General features: G+C 45.3%; 1 protein-coding gene across 2 annotated transcripts in view; it reads right to left on the bottom strand.

The window, feature by feature from the left end:
- vps13b (vacuolar protein sorting 13 homolog B) overlaps positions 1-21,485 on the bottom strand; it is a 237,474-nt gene that overhangs the window by 188,895 nt on the left and 27,094 nt on the right. For both annotated transcript variants that reach the window (XM_079894253.1, XM_079894254.1), the window contains exons 8-12: positions 20,533-20,786; positions 13,819-13,914; positions 13,587-13,709; positions 6,662-6,799; positions 6,307-6,391 (exon numbers count right to left, since the gene is read on the bottom strand). In XM_079894253.1, coding sequence (XP_079750379.1) covers positions 6,307-6,391; positions 6,662-6,799; positions 13,587-13,709; positions 13,819-13,914; positions 20,533-20,786 — 696 coding nt within the window. The remainder of the gene's footprint in view (positions 1-6,306; positions 6,392-6,661; positions 6,800-13,586; positions 13,710-13,818; positions 13,915-20,532; positions 20,787-21,485) is intronic.

Consider the following 21,485-nt stretch of genomic DNA (forward strand, 5'->3'; position numbering starts at 1 on the left):
CACTGCATCCCACGCTTTACACTGCATCCCACACTTTACACCACTGAATCTCACGCTTTACACTGCATCCCACACTTTACACCACTGAATCTCACGCTTTACACCACTGCATCCCACGCTTTACACTGCATCCCACACTTTACACCACTGCATCCCACGCTTTACACTGCATCCCACACTTTACACCACTGCATCCCACGCTTTACACCACTGCATCCCACGTTTTACACCACTGCATCCAACGCTTTACACCACTGCACCCCACACTTTACACCACTGCATCCAACGCTTTACACCACTGCATCCCACACTTTACACCACTGCATCCAACGCTTTACACCACTGCACCCCACACTTTACACCACTGCATCCAACGCTTTACACCACTGCACCCCACACTTTACACCACTGCATCCAACGCTTTACACCACTGCACCCCACACTTTACACCACTGCATCCAACGCTTTACACCACTGCACCCCACACTTTACACCACTGCATCCAACGCTTTACACCACTGCATCCCACACTTTACACCACTGCATCCAACGCTTTACACCACTGCATCCCACACTTTACACCACTGCATCCAACGCTTTACACCACTGCACCCCACACTTTACACCACTGCATCCAACGCTTTACACCACTGCATCCCACACTTTACACCACTGCATCCAACGCTTTACACCACTGCACCCCACACTTTACACCACTGCATCCAACGCTTTACACCACTGCACCCCACACTTTACACCACTGCACCCCACACTTTACACCACTGCATCCAACGCTTTACACCACTGCATCCCACACTTTACACCACTGCATCCAACGCTTTACACCACTGCATCCCACGCTTTACACCACTGCATCCCACGCTTTACACCATTGCATCCAACGCTTTACACCACTGCATCCCACACTTTACACCACTGCATCCAACGCTTTACACCACTGCACCCCACACTTTACACCACTGCATCCAACGCTTTACACCACTGCACCCCACACTTTACACCACTGCATCCAACGCTTTACACCACTGCACCCCACACTTTACACCACTGCATCCAACGCTTTACACCACTGCATCCAACGCTTTACACCACTGCATCCCACGCTTTACACCACTGCATCCAACGCTTTACACCACTGCATCCAACGCTTTACACCACTGCATCCCACACTTTACACCACTGCATCCAACGCTTTACACCACTGCACCCCACACTTTACACCACTGCATCCAACGCTTTACACCACTGCACCCCACACTTTACACCACTGCATCCAACGCTTTACACCACTGCACCCCACACTTTACACCACTGCATCCAACGCTTTACACCACTGCATCCAACGCTTTACACCACTGCACCCCACACTTTACACCACTGCATCCAAGGCTTTACACCACTGCATCCCACACTTTACACCACTGCATCCAACGCTTTACACCACTGCATCCCACGCTTTACACCACTGCACCCCACACTTTACACCACTGCATCCCACACTTTACACCACTGCATCCAACGCTTTACACCACTGCATCCCACACTTTACACCACTGCATCCCACACTTTACACCACTGCATCCAACGCTTTACACCACTGCACCCCACACTTTACACCACTGCACCCCACACTTTACACCACTGCATCCAACGCTTTACACCACTGCATCCCACACTTTACACCACTGCATCCCACACTTTACACCACTGCATCCAACGCTTTACACCACTGCACCCCACACTTTACACCACTGCATCCCACACTTTACACCACTGCATCCAACGCTTTACACCACTGCACCCCACACTTTACACCACTGCATCCCACACTTTACACCACTGCATCCAACGCTTTACACCACTGCATCCCACACTTTACACCACTGCATCCAACGCTTTACACCACTGCATCCAACGCTTTACACCACTGCATCCCACGCTTTACACCACTGCATCCCACACTTTACACCACTGCATCCCACACTTTACACCACTGCATCCAACGCTTTACACCACTGCATCCAATGCTTTACACCACTGCATCCAACGCAGTGGTGAGATCCAACGAGAGGGAGAGAGGGAGAGGGAGAGAGAGAGAGAGAGGGAGAGAGAGAGAGAGAGAGAGAGAGAGAGAGGAAGAGAGAGGGAGAGAGAGAGAGATAGAGAGAGAGAGAGAGAGAGAGAGAGAGGGGAAGAGAGAGAGGGAGAGAGGGGAAGAGAGAGAGGGAGAGAGAGGGAGAGAGAGAGAGGCGGAGTTGATTTGATTAATCTGTATTCAGATATGTCAGTGAAATGTAATGTTTCCTCTGCTCCACTGCATCCCACGCTTTACACTGCATCCCACACTTTACACCACTGCATCCCACGCTTTACACTGCATCCCACACTTTACACCACTGAATCTCACGCTTTACACCACTGCACCCCACACTTTACACCACTGCATCCAACGCTTTACACCACTGCATCCAATGCTTTACACCACTGCATCCAACGCTTTACACCACTGCATCCCACGCTTTACACCACTGCATCCCACACTTTACACCACTGCATCCAACGCTTTACACCACTGCATCCCACACTTTACACCACTGCATCCAACGCTTTACACCACTGCATCCAATGCTTTACACCACTGCATCCCACACTTTACACCACTGCATCCAACGCTTTACACCACTGCATCCAACGCTTTACACCACTGCATCCCACACTTTACACCACTGCATCCAACGCTTTACACCACTGCATCCAACGCTTTACACTACTGCATCCCACACTTTACACCACTGTATCCAACGCTTTACACCACTGCATCCAATGCTTTACACCACTGCATCCCACACTTTACACCACTGCATCCAACGCTTTACACCACTGCATCCAACGCTTTACACCACTGCATCCCACACTTTACACCACTGCATCCAACGCTTTACACCACTGCATCCCACACTTTACACCACTGAATCTCACGCTTTACACCACTGCATCCCATGCTTTACACCACTGCACCCCACACTTTACACCACTGCATCCAACGCTTTACACCACTGCATCCCACACTTTACACCACTGAATCTCACGCTTTACACCACTGCATCCAACGCTTTACACCACTGCATCCAACGCTTTACACTACTGCATCCCACACTTTACACCACTGCATCCAACGCTTTACACCACTGCATCCAATGCTTTACACCACTGCATCCCACACTTTACACCACTGCATCCAACGCTTTACACCACTGCATCCAACGCTTTACACCACTGCATCCAACGCTTTACACCACTGCATCCAACGCTTTACACCACTGCATCCCACACTTTACACCACTGCATCCAACGCTTTACACCACTGCATCCAATGCTTTACACCACTGCATCCCACACTTTACACCACTGCATCCAACGCTTTACACCACTGCATCCAACGCTTTACACCACTGCATCCCACACTTTACACCACTGCATCCAACGCTTTACACCACTGCACCCCACACTTTACACCACTGCATCCAACGCTTTACTCCACTGCATCCAACGCTTTACACCACTGCATCCCACACTTTACACCACTGAATCTCACGCTTTACACCACTGCATCCCATGCTTTACACCACTGCACCCCACACTTTACACCACTGCATCCAACGCTTTACCCCACTGCACCCCACACTTTACACCACTGAATCTCACGCTTTACACCACTGCATCCAACGCTTTACACCACTGCATCCCACACTTTACACCACTGCATCCAACGCTTTACACCACTGCATCCCACACTTTACACCACTGCATCCAACGCTTTACACCACTGCATCCCACACTTTACACCACTGCATCCCACACTTTACACCACTGCATCCAACGCTTTACACCACTGCATCCCACACTTTACACCACTGCATCCAACGCTTTACTCCACTGCATCCAACGCTTTACACCACTGCATCCCACACTTTACACCACTGCATCCAACGCTTTACACCACTGCATCCCACACTTTGCACCACTGCATCCCACACTTTACACCACTGCATCCCACGCTTTACACCACTGCATCCAACGCTTTACACCACTGCATCCCACACTTTACACCACTGCATCCCACGCTTTACGCCACTGCATCCCACGCTTTACACCACTGCATCCCACGCTTTACTCCACTGCATCCCACGCTTTACTCCACTGCATCCCACGCTTTACACCACTGCACCCCACGCTTTACACTGCATCCCACGCTTTACACCACTGAACCCCACACTTTACCCCACTGCATTCCACGCTTTACACTGGATCCCACGCTTTACACCACTGAACCCCACACTTTACACCACTGCATCCCACGTTTTACACCACTGCATCCCACGCTTTACTCCACTGCATCCCACGTTTTACACCACTGCATCCCACACTTTACACCACTGCATCCCACGCTTTACACCACTGCATCCCACACTTTACACCACTGCATCCCACGTTTTACACCACTGCATCCTACGCTTTCCACCACTGCATCCCACGTTTTACACCACTGCATCCCACGCTTTCCACCACTGCATCCCACGCTTTCCACCACTGCATCCCACGTTTTACACCACTGCATCCCACGTTTTACACCACTGCATCCCACGCTTTCCACCACTGCATCCCACGTTTTACACCACTGCATCCCACACTTTACACCACTGCATCCCACGCTTTACACCACTGCATCCCACACTTTACACCACTGCATCCCACACTTTACACCACTGCATCCCACACTTTACACCACTGCATCCCACACTTTACACCACTGCATCCCACGCTTTACACCACTGCATCCCACACTTTACACCACTGCATCCCACACTTTACACCACTGCATCCCACGTTTTACACCACTGCATCCCACACTTTACACCACTGCAACCCACACTTTACACCACTGCACCCCACACTTTACACCATTCCATCCCACGCTTTACTCCACTGCATCCCACACTTTACACCATTCCATCCCACGCTTTACTCCACTGCATCCCACACTTTACACCACTGCATCCCACACTTTACACCACGCTTTACACCACTGCATCCCACACTTTTCACCACTGCACCCCACACTTTACACCACTGCATCCCACGTTTTACACCACTGCATCCCACACTTTACACCACTGCAACCCACACTTTACACCACTGCACCCCACACTTTACACCATTCCATCCCACGCTTTACTCCACTGCATCCCACACTTTACACCACTGCATCCCACACTTTACACCACGCTTTACACCACTGCATCCCACACTTTTCACCACTGCACCCCACACTTTACACCATTCCATCCCAAGCTTTACTCCACTGCATCCCACGCTTTACACCACTGCATCCCACACTTTACACCACTGCATCCCACGCTTTACACCATTGCATCCCACGCTTTACACCATTGCATCCCACGCTTTACACCCCTGCATCCCACGCTTTACACCACTGCATCCCACGCTTTGCATTGCACTCGGTGATGTAAGGCTTGGATGCAGCTGCTCGGTCATGGAAACCCACTCCATGAAGCTCTACACACTGTTCTTGAGCTAATCTGAAGGCCACACAAAGTTTGGAGGTCTGTAGCTATTGACTCTGCAGAAAGTTGGCGAATTCTGCGCACTGTGTTCCTCAGAATGCGCTGACCCACTCTGGGATTTATGTGGCTGAGTTGCTGTTGTTCCCAATTGCTTCCACTTTGTTATAATACCAATAACAGTTGACTGTGGAATATTTAGTAGTGAGGAAATTTCATGAATGGACTTATTGCACAAATGGCAACCGATCACGGTCTCACGCTTGAAATTCACTGAGCTCCTGAGAGTGACCCATTCTTTCAAAGATGTGTGTAGAAGCGTCTGCGTGGGTAGTGCTTGCTTTTATACAACTGTGGCCAAAGAAGTGATTGGAACTCTTGAATTCAATGATTTGCAGGGGTGTCCCAATACTTTTGGCAATATAGTGTAGATAGATAGATGGATGGATAGATCTATATTATCTTACTCAAATATATTCTTAACCATATTTTGGTTCTGAATCTTAACCCTTAAAACTGACAACTAATGAAGTAAAACTCGTAGAGGAAGAGCAGCTGACAGGTGAAGGTGAGCGAGAGGACAGCAGTTATTAGTGTGTCCATCAAATGCCTCCTCAGGCTGACAGACAGGGGAGAGAGAGAGAGAGAGAGAGAGAAAGTGAGTGAGTGTGTGTGTGTGAGAGAGAGAGAGAGAGACATGTACCTCTGCTGCTGTTCTCCATTGTGTACAGGTAATCCATGTAGAACGCCCCGTATCGCTGAAGCCCCGCCTGCTCCGTGAACATCTCCTGCGAACAGACACACACTGAACCTTCACTGACCAGAGCCATCACTACAAACACACACACACTTCTAAAAACTCCACACACTATCAGTGTTTACAGCAGTACTGTAACTGTTTATGATTAGAAACAACAGATTATCTGCACCATTACACCGGAAACATCATGATCTGCTTTGATGGAATATATTTACATTGACATTGAATTATTTGGCAGAAGCTTTTATCCACACACACACACACACACACACACACACACACACACACACAGCCGTACCCTGTGAAGGTTTCCATCCAGTATGAACTCTGCACGGACTCCGTTGTTCTCAGGGCTGCGGTAGTCGAACAGTGAGTTGGTGAGGTACGTCATGCCTTTAGCGCTCAGCGTGTCGCCGCAGCGGAAGAACACGGCATCCTACGGCAAACACACACTCAACATCACGGAATCCTATGGCAAACACACACTCAACCTCACGGCATCCTACGGCAAACACACACTCAACATCACGGAATCCTATGGAAAACACACACTCAACCTCACGGCATCCTACGGCAAACACACACTCAACATCACGGAATCCTACGGCAAACACACACTCAACCTCACGGCATCCTACGGCAAACACACACTCAACATCACGGAATCCTACGGCAAACACACACTCAACCTCACGGCATCCTACGGCAAACACACACTCAACCTCACGGCATCCTACGGCAAACACACACTCAACCTCACGGCACAAACACACACTCAACCTCACGGCATCCTACGGCAAACACACACTCAACCTCACGGCATCCTACGGCAAACACACACTCAACCTCACGGCACAAACACACACTCAACCTCACGGCATCCTACGGCAAACACACACTCGACATCACGGCACAAACACACACTCAACATCACGGCATAAACACACACTCAACCTCACGGCACAAACACACACTCAACCTCACGGCATCCTACGGCAAACACACACTCGACATCACGGCATCCTACGGCAAACACACACTCAACCTCACGGCATCCTACGGCAAACACACACTCAACATCACGGCATCCTACGGCAAACACACACTCGACATCACGGCACAAACACACACTCAACCTCACGGCATCCTACGGCAAACACACACTCAACCTCACGGCATCCTACGGCAAACACACACTCATCACGGTGCAAACACACACTCAACATCGCGGCGCAAACACACACTCAACATCACGCCGCAAACACACACTCAACATCACGCCGCAAACACACACTCAACATCACGCCGCAAACACACACTCAACATCACGGTGCAAACACACACTCAACATCACGCCGCAAACACACACTCATCACGGTGCAAACACACACTCAACATCACGGTGCAAACACACACTCAACATCACACCGCAAACACACACTCACCATCACGGCGCAAACACACACTCATCGCGGTGCAAACACACACTCAACATCACGGCGCAAACACACACTCAACACGGTGCAAACACACACTCAACATCACGGCGCAAACACACACTCAACATCACGCCGCAAACACACACTCATCGCGGTGCAAACACACACTCAACATCACGGTGCAAACACACACTCAACATCACACCGCAAACACACACTCACCATCACACCGCAAACACACACTCAACATCGCGGTGCAAACACACACTCAACATCACGGCGCAAACACACACTCAACACGGCGCAAACACACACTCAACATCACGGCGCAAACACACACTCAACATCACGCCGCAAACACACACTCATCGCGGTGCAAACACACACTCAACATCACGGTGCAAACACACACTCAACATCACACCGCAAACACACACTCACCATCACGGCGCAAACACACACTCATCGCGGTGCAAACACACACTCAACACGGTGCAAACACACACTCACCATCACGGCGCAAACACACACTCAACATCACGGCGCAAACACACACTCAACACGGTGCAAACACACACTCATCACGGTGCAAACACACACTCAACATCGCGGTGCAAACACACACTCAACATCACAGCACAAACACACACTCATCACGGCACAAACACACACTCACCATCACGGCGCAAACACACACTCAACACGGTGCAAACACACACTCAACATCACAGCACAAACACACACTCATCGCGGTGCAAACACACACTCAACATCACGGTGCAAACACACACTCAACATCACACCGCAAACACACACTCACCATCACGGCGCAAACACACACTCAACACGGTGCAAACACACACTCACCATCACGGCGCAAACACACACTCAACATCACGGCGCAAACACACACTCAACACGGTGCAAACACACACTCACCATCACGGCGCAAACACACACTCAACATCACGGCGCAAACACACACTCAACACGGTGCAAACACACACTCATCACGGTGCAAACACACACTCAACATCGCGGTGCAAACACACACTCATCACGGCACAAACACACACTCACCATCACGGCGCAAACACACACTCAACACGGTGCAAACACACACTCAACATCACAGCACAAACACACACTCATCGCGGCGCAAACACACACTCACCATCACGGCGCAAACACACACTCAACATCACGGCGCAAACACACACTCAACACGGTGCAAACACACACTCATCACGGTGCAAACACACACTCAACATCACGGTGCAAACACACACTCAACATCACGGTGCAAACACACTCAACATCGCGGCGCAAACACACACTCATCACGGCGCAAACACACACTCATCACGGTGCAAACACACACTGAACATCACGGCGCAAACACACACTCAACACGGTGCAAACACACACTCATCACGGTGCAAACACACACTCAACATCACGGTGCAAACACACACTCAACATCACGGTGCAAACACACTCAACATCGCGGCGCAAACACACACTCATCACGGCGCAAACACACACTCATCACGGTGCAAACACACACTCAACATCACGGTGCAAACACACACTCAACATCACGGTGCAAACACACACTCAACATCACAGCGCAAAAACACACTCATCGCGGCGCAAACACACACTCACCATCACGGCGCAAACACACACTCAACATCACGGCGCAAACACTCACTCAACATCACGGCACAAACACACACTCATCACGGTGCAAACACACACTCAACATCACGGCGCAAACACACACTCAACATCACAGCGCAAAAACACACTCATCGCGGCGCAAACACACACTCACCATCACGGCGCAAACACACACTCAACATCGCGGCGCAAACACACACTCATCGCGGCGCAAACACACACTCATCGCGGCGCAAACACACACTCAACATCACGGCGCAAACACACACTCAACATCGCGGTGCAAACACACACTCATCACGCCGCAAACACACACTCAACATCACGCCGCAAACACACACTCACCATCGCGGCGCAAACACACACTCAACATCGCGGCGCAAACACACACTCAACACGGTGCAAACACACACTCAACATCACGGTGCAAACACACACTCAACATCACGGCGCAAACACACACTCAACATCACGGTGCAAACACACACTCATCACGGTGCAAACACACACTCAACATCACAGCACAAACACACACTCATCGCGGTGCAAACACACACTCAACATCACGGTGCAAACACACACTCAACATCGCGGTGCAAACACACACTCATCACGGTGCAAACACACACTCAACATCGCGGTGCAAACACACACTCATCACGGCGCAAACACACACTCATCATGGTGCAAACACACACTCAACATCACGCCGCAAACACACACTCAACATCACGGTGCAAACACACACTCAACATCACTGTGCAAACACACACTCAACATCACAGCACAAACACACACTCAACACGGTGCAAACACACACTCATCACGGTGCAAACACACACTCAACATCACGGTGCAAACACACACTCAACATCACAGCACAAACACACACTCAACATCACGGCGCAAACACACACTCAACATCACGGCGCAAACACACACTCAACATCACAGCACAAACACACACTCAACATCACGGCGCAAACACACACTCAACATCACGCCGCAAACACACACTCACCATCACGGTGCAAACACACACTCAACATCACGGCGCAAACACACACTCATCACGGTGCAAACACACACTCACCATCACGGCGCAAACACACACTCAACATCACGGCGCAAACACACACTCAACATCACGGCACAAACACACACTCATCACGGCGCAAACACACACTCACCATCACGGCGCAAACACACACTCAACATCACGGCGCAAACACACACTCAACATCACGCCGCAAACACACACTCATCGTGGCGCAAACACACACTCACCATCACGGCGCAAACACACACTCAACATCACGGTGCAAACACACACTCAACATCACGGCGCAAACACACACTCATCGTGGCGCAAACACACACTCATCGTGGCGCAAACACACACTCACCATCACGGCGCAAAAACACACTCAACATCACGGCGCAAACACACACTCAACATCACAGCACAAACACACACTCATCACGGCGCAAACACACACTCACCATCACGGCGCAAACACACACTCAACATCACGGCGCAAACACACACTCAACATCACGGTGCAAACACACACTCACCATCACGGTGCAAACACACACTCAACATCACACACTCAACATCACAGCACAAACACACACTCAACATCACGGCGCAAACACACACTCAACATCACGGTGCAAACACACACTCAACATCACGGTGCAAACACACACTCAACATCACGGCGCAAACACACACTCACCATCACGGTGCAAACACACACTCAACATCACACACTCAACATCACAGCACAAACACACACTCAACATCACGGTGCAAACACACACTCAACATCACGGTGCAAACACACACTCAACATCACGGCGCAAACACACACTCATCGCAGCGAAAACACACACTCAACATCACGGCGCAAACACACACTCATCGTGGCGCAAACACACACTCATCACGGTGCAAACACACACTCATCACGGCGCAAACACACACTCAACATCACAGCACAAACACACACTCATCACGGCGCAAACACACACTCACCATCACGGCGCAAACACACACTCATCACGGCGCAAACACACACTCAACATCACGCCGCAAACACACACTCATCACGGTGCAAACACACACTCACCATCACGGTGCAAACACACACTCACCATCACGGCGCAAACACACACTCACCATCACGGCGCAAACACACACTCACCATCACGGCGCAAACACACACTCATCGCAGCGAAAACACACACTCAACATCACGGCGCAAACACACACTCATCGTGGCGCAAACACACACTCATCACGGTGCAAACACACACTCATCACGGCGCAAACACACACTCAACATCACAGCACAAACACACACTCATCACGGCGCAAACACACACTCACCATCACGGCGCAAACACACACTCATCACGGCGCAAACACACACTCACCATCACGGCGCAAACACACACTCATCACGGTGCAAACACACACTCACCATCACGGTGCAAACACACACTCACCATCACGGCGCAAACACACACTCAACATCACAGCACAAACACACACTCATCACGGCGCAAACACACACTCAACATCAGAGCACAAACACACACTCATCACGGCGCAAACACACACTCAACATCACAGCACAAACACACACTCAACATCACGGTGCAAACACACACTCAACATCACGGCGCAAACACACACTCACCATCACGCCGCAAACACACACTCATCGTGGCGCAAACACACACTCACCATCACGGTGCAAACACACACTCAACATCACACACTCAACATCACGGCGCAAACACACACTCAACATCACGGCGCAAACACACACTCATCGTGGCGCAAACACACACTCATCACGGTGCAAACACACACTCATCACGGCGCAAACACACACTCACCATCACGGCGCAAACACACACTCATCACGGCGCAAACACACACTCAACATCACAGCACAAACACACACTCATCACGGCGCAAACACACACTCAACATCACGGCGCAAACACACACTCAACATCACGGTGCAAACACACACTCAACATCACAGCACAAACACACACTCATCACGGTGCAAACACACACTCAACATCACGGTGCAAACACACACTCACCATCACGCCGCAAACACACACTCATCACGGCGCAAACACACACTCAACATCACAGCACAAACACACACTCATCACGGTGCAAACACACACTCAACATCACGGTGCAAACACACACTCACCATCACACCGCAAACACACACTCATCACGGTGCAAACACACACTCAACATCACAGCACAAACACACACTCAACATCACGGTGCAAACACACACTCAACATCACGGTGCAAACACACACTCAACATCACGGCGCAAACACACTCAACATCACGGCGCAAACACACACTCATCGTGGCGCAAACACACACTCATCACGGTGCAAACACACACTCAACATCACGGTGCAAACACACACTCAACATCACAGCACAAACACACACTCATCACGGTGCAAACACACACTCACCATCACGGCGCAAACACACACTCACCATCACGGTGCAAACACACACTCATCACGCCGCAAACACACACTCACCATCACGGCGCAAACACACACTCAACATCACAGCACAAACACACACTCATCACGGCGCAAACACACACTCAACATCACGGCGCAAACACACACTCATCGTGGCGCAAACACACACTCATCACGCCGCAAACACACACTCATCACGGCGCAAACACACACTCAACATCACAGCACAAACACACACTCATCACGGCGCAAACACACACTCAACATCACGCCGCAAATACACACTCACCATCACGGTGCAAACACACACTCATCACGCCGCAAACACACACTCACCATCACGGTGCAAACACACACTCAACATCACGGCGCAAACACACACTCATCGTGGCGCAAACACACACTCACCATCACGGTGCAAACACACACTCAACATCACACACTCAACATCACGGCGCAAACACACACTCAACATCACGGCGCAAACACACTCAACATCATGGCATGATTCGGATAGAGGTTTGAGGCTGAGTGTGAGTGTGTGTGACTAACCTCCTCTTTTCTGTTCATGTTCTCTTCAAAATCACGAACACCCATAATGCCCTTCAGACACACGGCGCGACAACCCACGACTCCTACCTGACAGTCGAAGAACGGCTCGCCCATCATCAGAGCCTGAAACACACACAATCAGTGAGCGCATGAGGGGATCTGGAGCAGGCGATGTGCTCGTGTGTGTGTGTGTGTGTGTGTGTGTGTGTGTGTGTGTGTGTGTGTCTCTCACCTCCACTGTGATTCCCTCCTGCTCCACACTCAGAACCTCCCGGGACTTCAGCTTCTGCGGACTGTAGTAACTGCTCTCAGAGCAACTCTCCGTGAGCTACAGACAAAACCAGACACGATTTAAAGGAGTAGTTCACTTTAAAATGAACATCACCCCATGATTCACTCTCCCTCAAGCCATCCTAGGTGTATATGACTTTCTTCTTTCAGATGAAAGAAAGAGTTATGTTAAAAAATATCCTGGCTCTTTCAAGCTTTATAATGGCAGTGGATTGCAACCAACAGATGGAAGCTCAAAAAAGTGCATCTGTCCATCATAAAAGTGCATCTATCATCATAAAAGTGCATCTATCCATCATAAAAGTGCATCTGTCCATCATAAAAGTGCATCTATCCATCATAAAAGTGCATCTATCCATCATAAAAGTGCATCTGTCCATCATAAAAGTGCATCTATCCATCATAAAAGTGCATCTATCCATCATAAAAGTGCATCTGTCCATCATAAAAGTGCATCTATCCATCATAAAAGTGCATCTGTCCATCATAAAAGTGCATCTATCATCATAAAAGTTCATCTATCCATCATAAAAGTGCATCTGTCCATCATAAAAGTGCATCTGTCCATCATAAAAGTGCATCTATCATCATAAAAGTTCATCTATCCATCATAAAAGTGCATCTATCCATCATAAAAGTGCATCTATCCATCATAAAAGTGCATCTGTCCATCATAAAAGTGCATCTGTCCATCATAAAAGTGCATCTATCCATCATAAAAGTGCATCTGTCCATCATAAAAGTGCATCTATCCATCATAAAAGTGCATCTGTCCATCATAAAAGTGCATCTATCATCATAAAAGTGCATCTGTCCATCATAAAAGTGCATCTATCCATCATAAAAGTGCATCTGTCCATCATAAAAGTGCATCTATCATCATAAAAGTGCATCTATCATCATAAAAGTGCATCTATCCATCATAAAAGTGCATCTGTCCATCATAAAAGTGCATCTATCATCATAAAAGTGCATCTGTCCATCATAAAAGTGCATCTATCCATCATAAAAGTGCATCTGTCCATCATAAAAGTGCATCTATCATCATAAAAGTGCATCTATCATCATAAAAGTGCATCTATCCATCATATAAGTGCATCTATCATCATAAAAGTGCATCTATCATCATAAAAGTGCATCTATCCATCATAAAAGTGCATCTGTCCATAATATAAGTGCACCTATCATCATAAAAGTGCATCTATCCATCATAAAAGTGCATCTGTCCATCATAAAAGTGCATCTATCATCATAAAAGTTAATCTATCCATCATAAAAGTGCATCTATCCATCATAAAAGTGCATCTGTCATTATAAAAGTGCAACTATTCATCATAAAAGTGCATCTATCCATCATAAAAGTGCATCTATCATCATAAAAGTGCATCTGTCATCATAAAAGTGCATCTGTCCATCATAAACGAACTCCACATGACTCCAGGGGTTAATAAAGGCCTTCTGAAGCGAAGTGATGCGTTTGTGTAAGAAAAATATCCATATTTAAAACTTTATAAAGTAAAATTCTAGCTCCTGGCCAAACGAACATGCGCAGTGTCTACTTAAGCCTAAAGCGCAACTTATGCAACTCATGATGTCAGAAGTAGCGTAAATATCAGCGTCGCATTACTCGCATGAGTTGTGCTTTACACTTAAGTCAGATCTGTATGTTCGTTTGGCCGGGAGCTAGAATTTTACTTTATAAAGTTTTAAATATGGATATTTTTCTTACACAAACGCATCACTTCGCTTCAGAAGGCCTTTATTAACCCCTGGAGTCATGTGGAGTTCGTTTATGATGGACAGATGCACTTTTATGATGGACAGATGCACTTTTATGATGATAGATGCACTTTTATGATGGATAGATGCACTTTTATGATGAATAGATGCACTTTTATAATGACAGATGCACTTTTATGATGGATAGATGCACTTTTATGATGGACAGATGCACTTTTATAATGACAGATGCACTTTTATGATGGATAGATGCACTTTTATGATGAATAGATGCACTTTTATAATGACAGATGCACTTTTATGATGGATAGATGCACTTTTATGATGAATAGATGCACTTTTATAATGACAGATGCACTTTTATGATGGATAGATGCACTTTTATGATGGATAGATGCACTTTTATGATGGATAGATGCACTTTTATGATGGATAGATGCACTTTTATGATGGACGGATGCACTTTTATGATGGATAGATGCACTTTTATGATGGACGGATGCACTTTTATGATGGATAGATGCACTTTTATGATGGACAGATGCACTTTTATGATGATAGATGCACTTTTATGATGACAGATGCACTTTTATGATGGACGGATTAACTTTTATGATGGATAGATGCACTTTTATGATGAATAGATGCACTTTTATGATGGACGGATGCACTTTTATGATGGATAGATGCACTTATATGATGGATAGATGCACTTTTATGATGATAGATGCACTTTTATGATGGACAGATGCACTTTTATGATGGATAGATGCACTTTTATGATGATAGATGCACTTTTATGATGGACAGATGCACTTTTATGATGATAGATGCACTTTTATGATGGATAGATGTACTTATATGATGGATAGATGCACTTTTATGATGATAGATGCACTTTTATGATGGATAGATGTACTTTTATGATGGATAGATGCACTTTTATGATGATAGATGCACTTTTATGATGGACGGATGCACTTTTATGATGGATAGATGCACTTATATGATGGATAGATGCACTTTTATGATGATAGATGCACTTTTATGATGGACAGATGCACTTTTATGATGGATAGATGCACTTTTATGATGATAGATGCACTTTTATGATGGACAGATGCACTTTTATGATGATAGATGCACTTTTATGATGGATAGATGTACTTATATGATGGATAGATGCACTTTTATGATGATAGATGCACTTTTATGATGGATAGATGTACTTTTATGATGGATAGATGCACTTTTATGATGATAGATGCACTTTTATGATGGATAGATGTACTTTTATGATGGATAGATGCACTTTTATGATGATAGATGCACTTATATTATGGACAGATGCACTTTTATGATGGATAGATGCACTTTTATGATGATAGATGCACTTTTATGATGATAGATGCACTTATATGATGGATAGATGCACTTTTATGATGATAGATGCACTTATATGATGGATAGATGCACATTTATGATGATAGATGCACTTTTATGATGATAGATGCACTTTTATGATGGACGGATGCACTTTTATGATGGATGGATGCACTTTTATGATGATAGATGCACTTTTATGATGATAGATGCACTTTTATGATGATAGATGCACCTTTATGATGATAGATGCACTTTTATGATGGATAGATGCACTTATGATGATAGATGCACTTTTATGATGATAGATGCACTTTTATGATGATAGATGCACTTATATGATGGATAGATGCACTTTTATGATGGATAGATGCACTTTTATGATGATAGATGCACTTTTATGATGATAGATGCACTTATATGATGGATAGATGCACTTTTATGATGGATAGATGCACTTTTATGATGATAGATGCACTTTTATGATGATAGATGCACTTTTATGATGATAGATGCACTTATATGATGGATAGATGCACTTTTATGATGGATAGATGCACTTTTATGATGATAGATGCACTTTTATGATGATAGATGCACTTTTATGATGATAGATGCACCTTTATGATGATAGATGCACTTTTATGATGGATAGATGCACTTATGATGATAGATGCACTTTTATGATGATAGATGCACTTTTATGATGATAGATGCACTTATATGATGGATAGATGCACTTTTATGATGGATAGATGCACTTTTATGATGATAGATGCACTTTTATGATGATAGATGCACTTATATGATGGATAGATGCACTTTTATGATGGATAGATGCACTTATGATGATAGATGCACTTTTATGATGATAGATGCACTTTTATGATGATAGATGCACTTATATGATGGACAGATGCACTTTTATGATGGATAGATGCACTTTTATGATGATAGATGCACTTTTATGATGATAGATGCACTTATATGATGGATAGATGCACTTTTATGATGATAGATGCACTTATATGATGGATAGATGCACATTTATGATGATAGATGCACTTTTATGATGATAGATGCACTTTTATGATGGATGGATGCACTTTTATGATGGATAGATGCACTTTTATGATGATAGATGCACCTTTATGATGATAGATGCACTTTTATGATGGATAGATGCACTTATGATGATAGATGCACTTTTATGATGGATAGATGCACTTTTATGATGAATAGATGCACTTTTATGATGGATGGATGCACTTTTATGATGATAGATGCACTTATATGATGGACAGATGCACTTTTATGATGGATAGATGCACTTATGATGATAGATGCACTTTTATGATGATAGATGCACTTATATGATGGATAGATGCACTTTTATGATGATAGATGCACTTACATTATGGACAGATGCACTTTTATGATGGATAGATGCACTTTTATGATGATAGATGCACTTATATTATGGACAGATGCACTTTTATGATGGATAGATGCACTTTTATGATGGACGGATGCACTTTTATGATGGATAGATGCACTTTTATGATGGACGGATGCACTTTTATGATGGATAGATGCACTTTTATGATGGACAGATGCACTTTTATGATGATAGATGCACTTTTATGATGACAGATGCACTTTTATGATGGACGGATGAACTTTTATGATGGATAGATGCACTTTTATGATGAATAGATGCACTTTTATGATGGATAGATGCACTTTTATGATGGACGGATGCACTTTTATGATGGATAGATGCACTTTTATGATGGACAGATGCACTTTTATGATGATAGATGCACTTTTATGATGACAGATGCACTTTTATGATGGACGGATGAACTTTTATGATGGATAGATGCACTTTTATGATGAATAGATGCACTTTTATGATGGACGGATGCACTTTTATGATGGATAGATGCACTTATATGATGGATAGATGCACTTTTATGATGATAGATGCACTTTTATGATGGACAGATGCACTTTTATGATGGATAGATGCACTTTTATGATGATAGATGCACTTATATTATGGACAGATGCACTTTTATGATGGATAGATGCACTTTTATGATGATAGATGCACTTTTATGATGATAGATGCACTTATATGATGGATAGATGCACTTATGATGATAGATGCACTTTTATGATGATAGATGCACTTTTATGATGGACGGATGCACTTTTATGATGGATGGATGCACTTTTATGATGATAGATGCACTTATATGATGGATAGATGCACTTTTATGATGATAGATGCACCTTTATGATGATAGATGCACTTTTATGATGGATAGATGCACTTATGATGATAGATGCACTTTTATGATGGATAGATGCACTTTTATGATGAATAGATGCACTTTTATGATGGATGGATGCACTTTTATGATGATAGATGCACTTATATGATGGACGGATGCACTTTTATGATGGATAGACACACTTTTATGATGATAGATGCACTTTTATGATGGATAGATGCACTTATGATGATAGATGCACTTTTATGATGGATAGATGCACTTTTATGATGAATAGATGCACTTTTATGATGGATGGATGCACTTTTATGATGATAGATGCACTTATATGATGGACAGATGCACTTTTATGATGGATAGATGCACTTATGATGATAGATGCACTTTTATGATGATAGATGCACTTATATGATGGATAGATGCACTTTTATGATGATAGATGCACTTATATGATGGACAGATGCACTTTTATGATGGATAGATGCACTTTTATGATGATAGATGTACTTATATTATGGACAGATGCACTTTTATGATGGATAGATGCACTTTTATGATGATAGATGCACTTTTATGATGATAGATGCACTTATATGATGGATAGATGCACTTTTATGATGATAGATGCACTTATATGATGGACAGATGCACTTATATGATGGATAGATGCACTTTTATGATGATAGATGCACTTATATGATGGACAGATGCACTTTTATGATGGATAGATGCACTTTTATGATGATAGATGCACTTATATTATGGACAGATGCACTTTTATGATGGATAGATGCACTTTTATGATGATAGATGCACTTTTATGATGATAGATGCACTTATATGATGGATAGATGCACTTTTATGATGATAGATGCACTTATATGATGGACAGATGCACTTTTATGATGGATAGATGCACTTTTATGATGATAGATGGACTTATATGATGGACAGATGCACTTATATGATGGACAGATGCACTTTTATGATGGACTGATGCACTTTTATCATGGATAGATGCACTTTTTTGAGCTTCAATCTGTTGGTTGCAATCCACTGCCATTATAAAGCTTGAAAGAGCCAGGATATTTTTTAACATAACTCTTTCTTTCGCTGAAAGAAGAAAGTCATTAGGTAATTTTCATTTTAAACTGAACTACTCATTTAAGAATCCTTTCTTTTATCATGAGAACTACAGCTATTTCGGAGTAATTTCTGAGTGTTTCTCTCACCTTAAAGGTGAGTGAGGCTTTAGTGCAGTAGAAGCCGACAGACACTACAGGGTCTCTGGGGGACTTGTGCAGGGGCCGGGCAGAACCCGCCTCCGTGGACTCCGTGTAGAAGCCAGACTCGCTCTCACCCTCCTCATCCTCTGCACTCACGATGGCCGGGACGAAGGACCAGGCCCACGACATCCAGCCCTGATCTTCATCCTCGCCCTGATAGTACTGACCCGTCAGAGACGCTTCGGAGGCGTCCATCAGATCTGCAGGAGACAGTGAGAATCAGACTGGAACCAGACGCTTCTCACAAGCTCCTGACATGTTTTAAAGGGGACATATCATGAAAATCTGACTTTCGGGTCTGTAATCGGGTCCAGTGCTTCTACCGAAACAGAAAACATGAAAAGTGAAACCCAGTAACTGTGTTCTGGTGAGTCTTTCTCTGCAAGCATGTTATAAAATCAGCCGATCAGATTTCGCTCTCCTTCTGACGTATGAAGAGGATCTTATTATAATATTACCGGCCCTTAATCTGCACGTTTACACACACCAGCCGACATTTGGTTCCACGAGCGACAACAGAGACCAGTTCTAACGCAATGATGAAGATCCAGCAGAGCCTGAAACTGTTCTGTGGTTGAGCTCAGACGAGCACTGAACACTATTGACCAGAACATGTCACCGCTGTCTTATAAAGACCTCAGGAACTGTGGACACTTGTGGAGAAGTGAAACATGATGATGAGATGATCAGTGTAACTCCACAACAACTACAGAAATGTGTCCACTAACATTCAGAAGCTCTTCCTGAGTCTCTCCGTAAGGCTGCACTCGCTACTGGTTATTCTGGGATTCTGAAAAAAGGCATAATATGTCATCTTTAATTAGCCGAAATCTCTCACTCAGTCTTTGTTTCTCTTTGTTTTGAGACCTAAAGTCAAGTCATGTCAGCTTTATTTCTAT

Source organism: Squalius cephalus (assembly GCF_949319135.1).
Source record: "Squalius cephalus genome assembly, chromosome: 15".
NCBI classification, from domain to species: Eukaryota; Metazoa; Chordata; class Actinopteri; order Cypriniformes; family Leuciscidae; genus Squalius; species Squalius cephalus.